Below are 13279 nucleotides of genomic sequence, written 5' to 3' on the forward strand. Positions count from 1 at the left end.
CTCATTACTATCTCCACTTGAACGTCACTGACTCTCAGGTCTGTGACTGAGCTGTGCATGTGAGTATTGACTTACTCTTTTAGTGAAACAGTTATCAAAGAATCAGTATTTAAGCTACTCATTTTATGAGTTAGTAAGCGTGTACTGCAGCAACCGCATTAGCAAAGCTGTGGAAGCAGTAACTTCTGAAGAAAGGCCGGGTAGTGCTTCTGACTGGTCAGATGTTTGCAGAGAGAGTGTCTGCTCGCAGGCCGGGAGCCCAAACACCCACCATTGGATGGAGTGAGGCAGCAGATGCTGCAGAGACTGACCTGCATGGGCTACTCACAGATCACGTTGTGGTATCTGGCCACATCCCATTGCACACTGGCAGACTGCTGGGGCCGATAAGGAGTTGGTATCATCTCCCATGTGTGAGCTACTCCTAGAGCTCTGCTGTGCTCCACCCTCAAGCTATACTGAAACATCTTTTRGCTGTTGGTCACACAGAGGTTGTGATAGGCAGCTTGCAGGGCTCACAAGGTTTGCTATTATTTTTCTGGATAAGAAACTAATCTGCTACTCAACTTGAATTCTTCCCTTCAGTTGAAAAAACAGCTCATATAATAAAGGACTGCACCATAGTGCATATATGTGAAAGGAACAAAATTAAGATAGAATGAAAATAGAATAAAAGTCTCGTAATTCTTAACCTTCCAGTGCTTTCCATTGAAAACATAAAGGCCTTTCAAAACAGAATTTATGAATATAATTAATTTACAGGGTTTTAGGCACAACATAAATGAAACTACAAATTCTAGCTCAAAGTAAGCATATTTTAACAGTGACAAAGCAATGTATTTTTCTCTACCTTGGTTTTCAGCAACAGCTAAATGTTTTGGCTGATGCTTAAAAATCCCCTTTGGACACCCAGCATGGAAAATTTCAGCCCAAAGTGTTAATTTGAGAAAATTGTAAGGAAATGAGAACAGTCTTTTAATAAAAAGTCATTGTTATGAGTTCCCTTTCAACAATATTTCCATCCCTTGTTTTGTTTTTATGTTAATAGTACACRAATAGCCGTTTTGTGGAATCATATCACATTTTGAATGTTCTGAAGCCCATAAACTCCAAAAATCTCAGATGTTCATGTACCATAACAGTAGTTTATGCTACTTTATCCAGTAATTAAAAATTACAATCGCTTGATGAAATGTGAAATGCTGCTGTGTATTCTTGCTCTATTTGGGACCTCTTCTTCCACCTGGTGGTCTTTTAAATTAGCTAGTTTTGATCTGGCACTGAAAAATTTGGGAGGTGTTAATGGTATCTAACAAAATAAAATGGATCTAATGGYTTGGCCATGAAAGGGCTTTAGGGATGCCGGAGCTCAGGGCCAGCAGGCTCAGACAAGGCCCAGACAGGCTTTTCCTAGGGAGCAGAGGCAGAGGAGGTGTGTGGAGCTGCCTGCCACCACCACTGAGAGCGTGATCCGATGTGCTGGAGATAGCTGTGACAGGGCTTGCCTGGCTGTGGCAATTTTGTTTAACTGCAGGAACCACAACCACTGGCTTCGACAAGCTGCACGCGCTTGTGTTTGTCGCACACTGGCTCCACGCGGGGATAAGCCCTGGGTGTTCGCTTCCAGCTTCCTTGTTTCCCGGCTCCTGTCACGTGTGATGGGAGGGATGGACACCTCGACCATTACTCCAGCGCGTGCGCAACAGCAGACCCTGAGGCCCCAAGCCCAGCACCGAGTGAGTGCCCCTCTGAAGCTCCCTCCTGCCAGCGCTCCTGCTCCTTGTCCAGCGGCTTAYTTAGCTTAGACACCCGCTGTACCACTCACAAGTGTTGCTTAGAGTAAATCCATGCAAGAAGAGGCTGCCGCGACAGGTGCTCTGCAAATGTTGTAGCAACCTTTTCCTTTGTGGGGCTAAAAAGAGGAGTGGAGCTAGGTTTTACTGCCGGCTGTGAATAGGCAGGAAAGGGTCTACCGGGAGGAGAAGGTCACAGGGGCAGGAGAGGTACAACCGTGGAAGGAAACTTGAGGAAATAAATGCTTTTGAGGGCTGACCAAAGGAAAGGGGGGCAGGAAACGAGCCTTCACAAGGTGATGAAGAGTGCTAACAGACTGCGCTGCAGGTCAAGGAGCTGAGAACCTGATACACAAGGAATAAGCAAACAAGCAGCTTTGTGTTTTGTAYTAAACTTTGTATTAATGTCCTCTCTAGCTTACATTGCATTTTTCTAGTACACTGGTACATACAATGGTAAACAGGATCTCTATTAGGTCTGCATGGAAGAAAGGTAACTTCAAATTTTAGAAAAGGGTCTTAAAAGTGACRAAAGATATTTATGGAGAATAGCTGAACAGTACAGACTGCGTATTTTCATTTGCTTGGATTTAAACTATAGAATTAGTATGGCAAATACAAACCCACTGCTGTTACTCTGCAAAACCCTTTCTCAACAGTACTTCAGCTGAAGGAAGGTAATTACAGCRCAAATAAATAAAACAAACTGTAAATAATTACTTAGAATACTCATCACAAGGAACAAATGAACAACTGTTTCAGCACCAACAGATGTGCCTGGGTCCTTTGTTTGCATATGTAAAGATGGTTTTATTTCTCTGCATCCTATTGCTCCTACAGTGGGCTATTTGGGCAAGTTCATGCATTTGTAGTTTGCCCTGGCTATCAGGCATTTAAGAAAAAAAATAAAGAGCACTTAGTGCTCAGTCAGGCTTATCATAAAGGCCCTGCCCACATCATCTTTGAGCTACCTGGATATATGAAGTATATATCCTGCAGATTTTAAAACTTGCAGCTGTAGGGAGATTTGAAAACAAGTATTTGCCCTGATGGTAAGAGCCAAATGTGGTGGGATTTTAGGTATTTTTAAACTTTTACTTTGGAAATGAATAGATTTTTTTCAAAACTAGAGATYATGTATCAAAGAAGATACGGCAATTAAATCTGCCAAGAAAATTGCACTTGCTACAAAAAGAGGTATAAAATGGAGAGGTATTGAGAAACATGGGATATTAATTCAAAATGAGGACTTAATGAAATTTTTTTCTAAAGCCTGGACTAGGGCAAATGAAAAATGCTTTCCAAAGTTTGGCTTAAAGCATTCCCCCTCACTGGCACCGCACCCAAGTTCTGCTCAATGGCAAATGCAAGTTTCACTTTTTGCCTTCACTTGTGCGCCAACGGCTACGGACCTTGCTTAANAAAAAAAAAAAAAAAAAAAAAAGACAAAAAAACAACAACAAAAAAGCAGTATCAATGCCGAAGACGCAAACCCCGAGGTAATTGGGCCGGGCGGGGAGGGCCGGGCCGGGCCAGGCTGGCGGGCGGCGCCAGGCGGCGCTGCGAGCTGCGCAAGCGGCTTCCGCCGGCCTCTTCCCTCCCGGCGGCGCCGAAATCAAAACCGCCGCCCGGGCGCCGGCAACATGGTAAGCGGCGGTCGCCCCCTCGCCGTGGCCCCCAGCTGCCGCTGCAGAGCGCCCCGGCTCTCGGGGGCGGCGGGCCGGGTCCCGCTGCCCTCCACGGCGGCGCCGGGCCGGGCCCGGCAGGCGCGGAGCCGCGGCAGCGCGCGCGCGGAGCGGGGCGGGGCGGAGCAGAGCGGCCGTTGTTGCGGGTAACGGTTGGGGCGGGGCGAGGCGGCCGTTGCTGCGGGTAACGGCCGCCCACGCGGCGCCTCCCGTGGCCGCGCCGGCGGCGAGTGGCGGGAAGCGCCGTCGTTCGCGCGCGGTGGCGGGGAGCGGAGCGGGGCGGGGCGGCTCCCGCGGGCCCTCCGTGTGGGGGAGCACCGCCGCCTACAGTAAACTCCCGTGCCACTGGGCCCCGGGGGTGGATGTTATTTCGGTTTTGTTTCCTTTTTGCCTGGCCGCGGGCGGTTTCTTGAAGGCCACGCTGCCGTTAGCTGAGCAGTTTAACAGGCAGCTGTAACCGCGGGCCAGGTGAAAACACCTTGAGGYGGGTTCGGCGGTGGGTCGCCTAGCCGAGAGGCCCGGGCAGGTCAGGGAGGGCGCGCAGCCGCGTTTCTCCRCGCGTTCTGGTGCAAACAGGCTCGGCGAGGGCGTTGGGCTGCTCGTGTTAACATCCGCGCCACCACGGGAGCACGAAGCGTGACYGCCGTGGAGTACCTCCTGTTAATCGCGTGAAGCACCTGCCTGATCGCAAGGCGAGAGGAGTCACGATGGAAATTAATAAAGCATAGCCAGGAAATGAGTTGCTTGTTATGGCCCCTTGCTCAGGGCAGTGCTTGTGTGAAGCCTGACCCTTGAGGGGCCTAGCTAATAAACGCCGCTTTTTGGCCCTTTTTAAATTTCGCGTTGTGGCTGTACCTGCAGTGGTCCGGCCGCCCGTGGAGCTCGGGACSGCAGCGTGAGAGCGGGCGAAGTCCTCCCTGTTCTTGTTTGTGTAGCAGCTCTGCGCGCCCACGGGGCTGCACAGGGTTTCTGTGCCGAGAGCCGCCGTCGTGTCACCAGGGCTGACGTGGGGCAGCGCTGGCTACAGCAGAACGGCGGGGACACAGCTTTTGAGTGTGTATTAATGCCTCTGTTCAGCGTAATTACTTTTGTTTGTGCCTGTGCGTTATTGCAGCTCAATAAACCAGCTTTTGTTTTTTAAAATCTGAGTCAGTCTGTTATGTTTTAGATGTTGAGTTTAAACATTTTGCTGTCCTATCATCTAGCTTATTTAAGAAAGAAGCAGTTGTGAAGAAGTAAAAAGGAAAAAAAAAATCAGTGATGTGCTGTAGGTACATGGTAACAAAGCAAGAGTCTCTTTCTGTCCCAAAATAGCTTTTATTAGCACCTCCCAATTTCATTGAGTCAAAGACAGCATTATATATGTCTCTTTCCTTCTTTCTATCTTTCTTTTTTTTTAAGGGAGACCTTTTTCTGACAATATCCTATTTTGCTCTTCCTATCAGCTTTTTAATTTCCTGTAGCTGCACATAACAGTACAGGCAGGGTCTTACAGCCTGCAAACCAGAGATGGGGGAAGGGGGAAACCCTGGTGTATACGAATGCAGCTTACTGCTTTTRAGAAAGAATTCATCAGATTAACTTTTTCTCATTCGCAAGTGCAATTATGTAACTTAGTTTATAAGTAGTACACGTATTTTTCTTTTTCCTAAACCGTTGTCTGATTGACATTACAGTGCTGCCTTTTGGYTGTAGAAATCTGTGTGAAATATTACTAGTTTTTTAAAAACCCTCAGTTCTCCGTGAAACATCTTATATCCTAATGTTACAAGGGCAAGTCAAAATAGTGTCTTTGAAAGTGATCAGAGGAAGAGATTTCTCTGTATTACTGGTTGCAGTTTGTGAGCAGTCATTTCTACACTTCGCTTCTATTTCAGTCGATATCCTCTGCTGTTTGATCCTGCAACTACAGAAAAAAGAAATAAATGTTGTTTGAAAAATGTGACTTTGCAATTATAAAATTGGGCAGGGAATTTGAAGAAATACCTAATACTTGAAAATTTAACTCCTTTAAAAAAATTAGATGGSCTACATTTCATATTAGTGTGTCTATAAAAAGAGATTTAAAACATTTTTAAACAAGCAAAAGACATCCTTTATTTTCTTAAAGGCAATTGAACGTTTGGGCAAGTTACTGAGAATAGGTATAAACGTAATTTTAAAGTTTAAAATGCAAAAAAAGGAGCTGTTTTAGTGTGCCGAGAAACAGYGAGGCTTGAGATGGATTGGGTTGCGTAACAGATCAGTTCCAGAGTTATGTATGTACATCAGTTTAATTTATTGTGGGTGGATTAGCTTAGTGTAATGTTTCTTTCAGACAGAAGTTTATTTGAAACTCTATGGGAAGTGGTAAGGTGTTTTGAAAGATGGCAAAGTAATCGGAGCATGAATTCTGAGCAAAATGTTAATTATTCAAATGGTGGAGTGTGTTTTTTTGTGTTTTTTTTTCTTAGTCCAAGAAAAAAGGACTAAGCTTTGAAGAGAAGAGAGTTCGCATGATGGAGATCTTTTTTGAAACAGTAAGTGACTTTCTTTTAATTGTCATAGACTTATATCCAGTGGGAAAATTGATGCTAAAGGGAAGTTAACCACAGATAAAAATGAATTGGGTATATTGTGTTTTTCACTGATGCCATGTGTCATTAATGTATAAATTACTGGGACAAAGCTTGATGTATGTAGCTTTGGTTGAAGTGGCCGGTCTGCTGATGAAGCAGTGTAGTGAGGATGCGCAGRTGTTCTTATATGTTCACCGTACTCCCTACTGGGGAGCGGGGCACGTATCTCCTAATTTTCGGTCTGTTACCACGGGAGGAATAGGCAGACATCAGGAATGATCTCGCTCTACTTTATGGGAGGAGGAAGGAATCAAAGTGTTAGAAAAGATGAGAGCAGACCTGAAAGAGGTTGCTGAGGAGAAGAAACATGGAGATTCAAGGGCAGAGCTAGYATTATATTGGTGGCATATGTAATTCAGCATGTTTCACTCTTGTATTAAAAAATGATGGTGACATTTGAATACTTGAGCGATGTGATGCATCTGGTGCTGACGATCTAGCCTTGGCTCTGTCTGCCCTACAGGGCTTACAGTCTAACTTCAGACAAGATATAGTGACTTCAGAATAACAAAGAAAAGAGGAGGACTTGTTACAATAATAATCTTTTTTTAAAAAAATGTTATCAGAATGTTCTAGTTCTATTGAAGGATATGCAACATTGTTCCCTAGCGAAACATAAACATACCTTATATTTCCTCCTTGCTTTTGTTGGTGTTGATTTAATAGAAAATGACTGAGGCTTAGGTGATGCTGTCTTTTGCAGCTGAAGTGTCTTTTATGTTTTTCACAGAAAGATGTGTTCCAGTTGAAGGATATAGAGAAGATTGCTCCAAAAGAAAAAGGGATTAGTAAGTGTTCACTAAATTTGTTTATCTTGAGCCATTAATCATTTTCCAGGCAAGTCATACAGTGTAAATTTTCAATTCTAGGCTTGTGATCATAATGACTGGAAAAATAACTAGAAAGGGTGATTGGTCAATGGCAGTGGTGCAGCTTAAAAAGCAGCATCAACAGAATGCTCCTGGTTTGGTTTGCTARTGTTTGTTACTTATGTTGGACAATATGGCCAAAATAGAAGGTTACCAAAATTGATGGCTAAATTCAAATTAACTACTAAAACATGGGGGAATGGGTTTTCTCATACTTTCTGAGATAYCTGACTTCCAGTGACTTTTATTCTATGAAAATCATGATATATTACTCAGCTAGTGAGCAGTGGATTTAAATGCCTGTCTGCAGCATCACAAATAGCTTCACTTGCTAGTCCAGATGTACGTGGTCAATGTTTTGTGGAGTTTTCCTAAAAGAATGGCTAAACAGCTGTACATAGTAGGGGGCTGTCTTTGCCTTCCTGATGATATCTATTGCTTTTGGATTAAGTCCAGGATGATTTATCTTATGCAGCTGAATTGTTCTATGCGTTCCTCATTCTGCTACTATATTCATTGACAAAAGGGGGAAGAAATATAACATTTGTATAGTTGCCACCATCCTGGATTAGCATATCTTTGTGGCATTGGTAGTACTTCAGTAATGGATAAAAAAAGTTCTGTGGAAAAAATTGCAGACATACAAATTGGAAAACAGTGTTTTTTCCAACTACGTCAGCATCTAGCAGAGGCACTAATAGGTATCTAAAGAAATGTGATGCTGTCTCGATTGATTTATCAGAAACCTTATTGCATCTGTTTAATTGCAACTGCAAAAGAGTAAGTATAATCAATGGAAGTTCATATTTAACAATTTGCAAATACAGAATTTCTAAAACCATTAATACATTTGATACTGAAAAGACCAAATTCATCCTGTCCCTGAGTGTGGAAGTGTTTAGATACACAACCTAAGCCCCAGTTATTTTGAAAAGAAGAGCTTTAGACTGAGGAGATGCCCCCATTACTGGCATTTATCCTATAACTTCCAAAAGATTGATCATTTTAGATCTCTTCCTGATCTAGAACAGTTCCTCCAAGAACTAGAATCTAGTTCCTCCTTTTAGTCTTGAAATAGAGGGTCAGACATTTAAAGCTATGAATAAGCTAAAAAGTATTTCTATCTGCAGCATTTGGGCATAATAATAAGCATTTTCTATTGTTGAACAAAAATCATTTGCTAGCAAATATGTGCTAGCAAATGCATGTTTTCATTTTAAAAATGAATGAACAATGACTTTCATGAATGTTTTTGATCCTTCTGACTGAAGATGACTTTTTGTATTTATACTGAATATAATCAAATGTAAAAYCTATATCTCTTGAGTCCGTAGACAGATGGCTTTAGCGCATCTGCTGCTGTTTAATGYTTTGATAAGCATTATAAATTAAAAAGTAATTACATGTCTAATTAAGAAATTAAAAGMTAATATGTGTTAGGGTTTAGGTTGCAAGACAACTTCTCRTGTGCCCTCTCAGAAGTATGTTATGGTATTGTACTGTAATATGTAYGTTTACATATTACAATTTTATCCATATTTTATGATAATTCTCCATATCATAATTTTACGATAGTTCTGAATTGTTTTACAAGCATCTGGTACCAGCATGTATAGAATGGCAGCCTTCATCTATAAACTACTGATTTCAAAGGGATTCATTCTTTGAAGTGTTAGGCATGGTGTYGTCTTAAAATCTTCCAGCTAGTTGACAAAATAGTAAAATCTTCACACAGAGAATTATGGGTGTTGTCTTACAGTGTTATTGTTCTCCATAATCTAAGTCTTACGCGGTTCTAATCTGATATTTTTGCTTTTATTAGCATCCATGTCAGTGAAAGAGATTCTGCAAAGTTTAGTTGATGATGGCATGGTGGACACTGATAGAATTGGAACTTCCAATTATTTCTGGGCTTTTCCAAGTAAAGCTCTTCATGCCAGGAAGCGTAAACTGGAAGAACTGCAGTCACAGGTAAATCTCTACTAAGTATTTGTTTACCTGATTGGGCATGCTTTTTTCTTAYAAGCCTTGTCAATCAGTCCCGTACAGATTGGTTAATATTAAGTCGTCCCACAGACAATTCTGTCTGCTCCTTTACTGCCTTTGATGTGGACTCAGATGTGCCCAGACAAGAGAAACTTCCTCTGTTTACCTGGATAAYGTTGCACCATTTGCAGGCATGGACTGAGAGCCGGGGATGACTGGACTTAAAGCTGTTACTGTTGTTTGGCAGTACCAATACACTGATTCCTGCTCTAGTGAGATTTTGTCTATCTGAAATATGAAATCAGCTTAGCCCTCTACACTGACTGGGAATTGAGTTTCCGAGTAGAGTTGCTCAACTTACTGGTATATTCACACAAGTTTTAGACAAGGCTGCTTATTCTGCCRGAGCATAAATACCAGCTGAGCAACTGAATGGATACATGCCAAAATTCCAGTTTTGTTCACCAAACACTCTGCCTTGTTACCACTCTGTCTTATTGAATGCAAAGGATTTGCTCCTGGACACTTTCAGTTTTTAGTCACACTGTAAATTGTAGCCAGGTAGAATGAAAGAACTGGTATTTGTTGTCTTTGCCCTTGGGCCTGTCCCATCATGAATTTTAAAGAAAACTTATTGAGATCTCTGGCATACACCAATGAATATCTTCCATGGAACGTCTTACAGAAGCTCCATCATGTGYTCCACCACCAGTATCCAGGGGTTGTCTACAAACTTATGTTGTACTGCTTTAAAAGTACTTTTACATTATTAAGCATAATACCATATATTATTTTGGTATTATAATAGGCATGCAGTTACTGTGTTATAATGTTGGTTCATATTTATTTCTCTGTAGGAATAAACTGTGCTGATATAAGCAGTTTTGTACTACTAAAACTGTTGCATTTGAAAGAAAAAAGGTTTGTTACCAGACCTCTGTTTGCAAACCAAGTCCTACTCCCAACATTTGGGCTTACTGTTAGAAGAGCTCTTTTTAGATCATGTTAAGAGTCCTTAAAAATACTGTATTCGTTACTTTGCATTTCTAATGTGAATGAAGTGTTACAGCATTTCAGGAAGAAAGATTTTCACTAGTCAAGACTGACTTTTTTGCTGGCCCAGCAGCAAGGTGCAATTTTCAAATGAATAGCTTGCTGAACATTTTTCACATGGTTATGAGTTGACGTTAGCTGTATGCAGTGTTTGTATTCTTTATGTGAATGCTTACACATTTTCTTGATGGTTTCTAAATCCAGTCAGCAAATATCACAAAACTTTCTGTCAGAACATGTAAAGCAGAGGGAAAGAGTAAGCTATTGTACCGCTGCTGTTGCACGTTGCCTGTTTTTGATCATTCCTGTACGCAGCCTGTAGCAAGCTGTGTGACATGCTTACCCAGATCACTTGTAAACTGCATGAGCTGGTCTCCTTCTTCAGCAGTTGAAAAACAGAATCGAACGTCTGTACTTAAAACAAAAGTTTAAAAWTCTAGCAGTTCATATTTTGACCAAGGCTTTTTAACCATAGGCAAGATTTTTGTTTGCAAAAGGCATGAGAAAATAGTTAAGGAAAAGGTGACCCCAGATGTTGAAATGAAACATTTGAAAATAATGTGGAAGAACAGAACAAACTTCTCCATAATGTGAACTCTCCCCTTAATTCATGGAGCTGAGGCTTGGGTTTGACGAGCTGGGCCTGCAAAGGGGCCTTTTGCCTGTGTGCCTCGGTGCTTTATAATGTTTTACCTAAGGTGCTTGTAGTGTAACTGCTCTCAGTTTCTTACMCAGCTTGTGCTCCTGGGTAGGCTGGTTTAGGAATTCTTCTTGAAATCTGAACTTTTGTTTCAGCTTTTTCTGTGATTATTAAGCCACACCTCAACTTTGTCAGAGACCCAACAGACAGGGAGCCTGGCTTACTATTCATACGAAAGAGCAAGCCATTTTTTTCTGGATATTTAAAGCTATACCTTGCTGTAGTTGTGTATACCATAGTTATTTTTCAGGAAGGATTTATGATGTCAGCTGTGTGTTGTGGTATATGTTTTCATCCCCTTGGGAAGAGATACGGCAATTCAAAAAAAAAAATACTTGAAATAATTTTATTTCTGTTGACATAGCTTTTTTTTCCCCCCAGTTTGTTTTTATGGGGAGGTGCTTGGAGGGTGGAGGTGTGAAATAGTGAACTACCATACACAGCAAATCATGTGCTGATTTCATTAGCTTTAGGATTTCAGTGCTGCTATCTAACCCAGGGTGACTCTTTGTATTTCTTCCCGTTTTTCTGAAAAGCAGCAACAGCAAGCATCTTTACTTGTGTAGTTTCTGCTGCAGTTTCTTTTCTACAGAAGCCCAYAGAGAAAGAATTGTTAAGTAGATTTCTATGGATATTGTGTAGATTTGTCTTGCAGGGGCATGGCTGGCTTTAAAGGTCTCTGCCTTCTGCCAGATGCATTTGCTTGACCTCTTGGTTATGCTTATGCACTTGTGAATTGGATTACTGGAAAAATAAGATGTTGGAAGTTTGTTTGCAAATTGTTTTGCAGGACAGATTTATAGTTGCATCAGTACAGCTATGGGATGGTGGAATTAGAGCAGTGGTGCAGATTGAGGTATACTGTTTAAACAAGCTTTATTACTGGAGAGATTTTTAATGGAACTTCACCTTTGTTGAGGTAACTGTGGAAACTTTACTCAGATGGATTTTTTTTTCTTTCATAAGAATAAGTGAAAGGATGTGGTTTTATTCTCTATCAAATTTTCCTGGCAGTCGATTTCCATAGTTTTGAATTAGAGCTGTTCAATTATATTGTGACAAAATAAGTTGTTTATTCTTGATATAATAATATTGGAAGCTCAAGGCCTTTATTAAACTAACAAAGAATTCCACATATGCAGTGTAAGCAGGAAGAGCCATCTTTTATTGATTATTCTGCTGCCCCTTATTGATTTCATAGCATGCATAAAATGAGGAAACTGGATATCAGTTGCTCCAGCATTTTAATGAGTCACGTTCAGTCTYAGTCAAGAGCTAGTAATGTTATATGCAATTAACCCCTATATATTATATGCAATTATATATATTACATTCAATTAATTATATACAGTTAGCTCACTATATATTAGTTGTATACAATTTTGGGGTTGTTGTGATGTATGTATTGCTACAGAATGCATGTGAATTTGAAAGATGCTATTTGCTGAAGAAGAGAGGGCATAAACGCAGCCTAAAACCCTGACAACTGGTTGGAAGGAAGGAAATGGCATGTCAGCTGAGTGAGGGAAAGAGTGACCTTTCTGATGTAGCCTTCCTGTAAACAGATTCAGCTTAGGTTTTCTTCATTTCTTCATCTGTGACTTTGGTAAAATATTCATAACTCTATTGTCTGTTTTAGATAAGGTAAATAAAAGCTTGCTTGCATTTTGCTTTACTGTGGCTTGAATTAAAGATGATTTTAAAGTAGCTGAATGACAATGAGGTCTTTTCCCACCCAAGGGATTGGCAGGTCTACAGACCAGGACCTGCAGAAACCATAGTAAGTGCCCGTTTCTCAAAGCRTGTTGTTCGTCTTAGCCAGCGTTAACTGAGGGGGTGGCTGCGTGAGTCGCACAGGACAGRTTTAGTGCGGACACTATAGCGCTTAAGGGAGGCAGAAGCATCTTTCTGTCATGTTTGGTGACGTTAAAGACTCTGTCATTCAGTATGACTGGGATATGTGCCTGAACCCCAAGGTCGCAGAGGATTSTCACAACGTTAATATTGTATTTTTAACAGATAGGGACTCGAAATACCAAGATCTTCAAAGGAGGTCTTAAGGAGATAGTGTCATCTTGAAAATAATACTTCACTGTTGCCATATAGTGTCACTATTGACAATACTGTAAGTACTGTAATTCAGTAGTTTGGGGAAGTAACCAGTTAACTTAATTTCCCTAATCTGGTTTGGGACACAATTCACTGTTCAGTTCATTTTTCTGTTTTATTATTAATTGTTGCACATTATCTCCATTTCCTGCGACATCACTTTTTGCAGGTTATTCAACTGTATTCTTAAGCTCTGCAAGAGAAGATTTAACAGCAGACAGTACTAGTGCTGCCCTTGCWTCTGAGATTGAGACCCAGTAGGTGTCATCTTTTACTGTGACAAACATTAAACAGACTCTTCTGAGAGAAGGGTACAGGATGTACTTCTTCTGCAGTAACCTATGCTCCCTTCAAGAAACAGCTGAATAACAGAAACTTGGGAAGAATTTCTGACATTTTTTTTTCTCCCACTAAGCCTTACATTGGGCCAGTATGAGTTAAGATGGAAGGGATTAGTTGATGTTTC

The 13279-nt window shown here is 41.2% G+C and overlaps 1 protein-coding gene across 1 annotated transcript in view; it reads left to right on the forward strand.

Moving 5' to 3' along the window:
* Positions 1 to 13279, forward strand: part of MND1 (meiotic nuclear divisions 1) — a 45757-nt gene that overhangs the window by 3781 nt on the left and 28697 nt on the right. The window contains exons 3-6 of the mRNA XM_085300672.1: positions 3475 to 3624; positions 5932 to 5997; positions 6827 to 6884; positions 8788 to 8936. Of these exons, the coding sequence (XP_085156798.1) occupies positions 3475 to 3624; positions 5932 to 5997; positions 6827 to 6884; positions 8788 to 8936 (423 nt within the window). The remainder of the gene's footprint in view (positions 1 to 3474; positions 3625 to 5931; positions 5998 to 6826; positions 6885 to 8787; positions 8937 to 13279) is intronic.

Source organism: Rhea americana, unplaced genomic scaffold, assembly GCF_003343005.1.
Source record: "Rhea americana isolate MKP2758 unplaced genomic scaffold, rheAme1 scaffold_167, whole genome shotgun sequence".
In the NCBI taxonomy this organism is placed as follows: Eukaryota; Metazoa; Chordata; class Aves; order Rheiformes; family Rheidae; genus Rhea; species Rhea americana.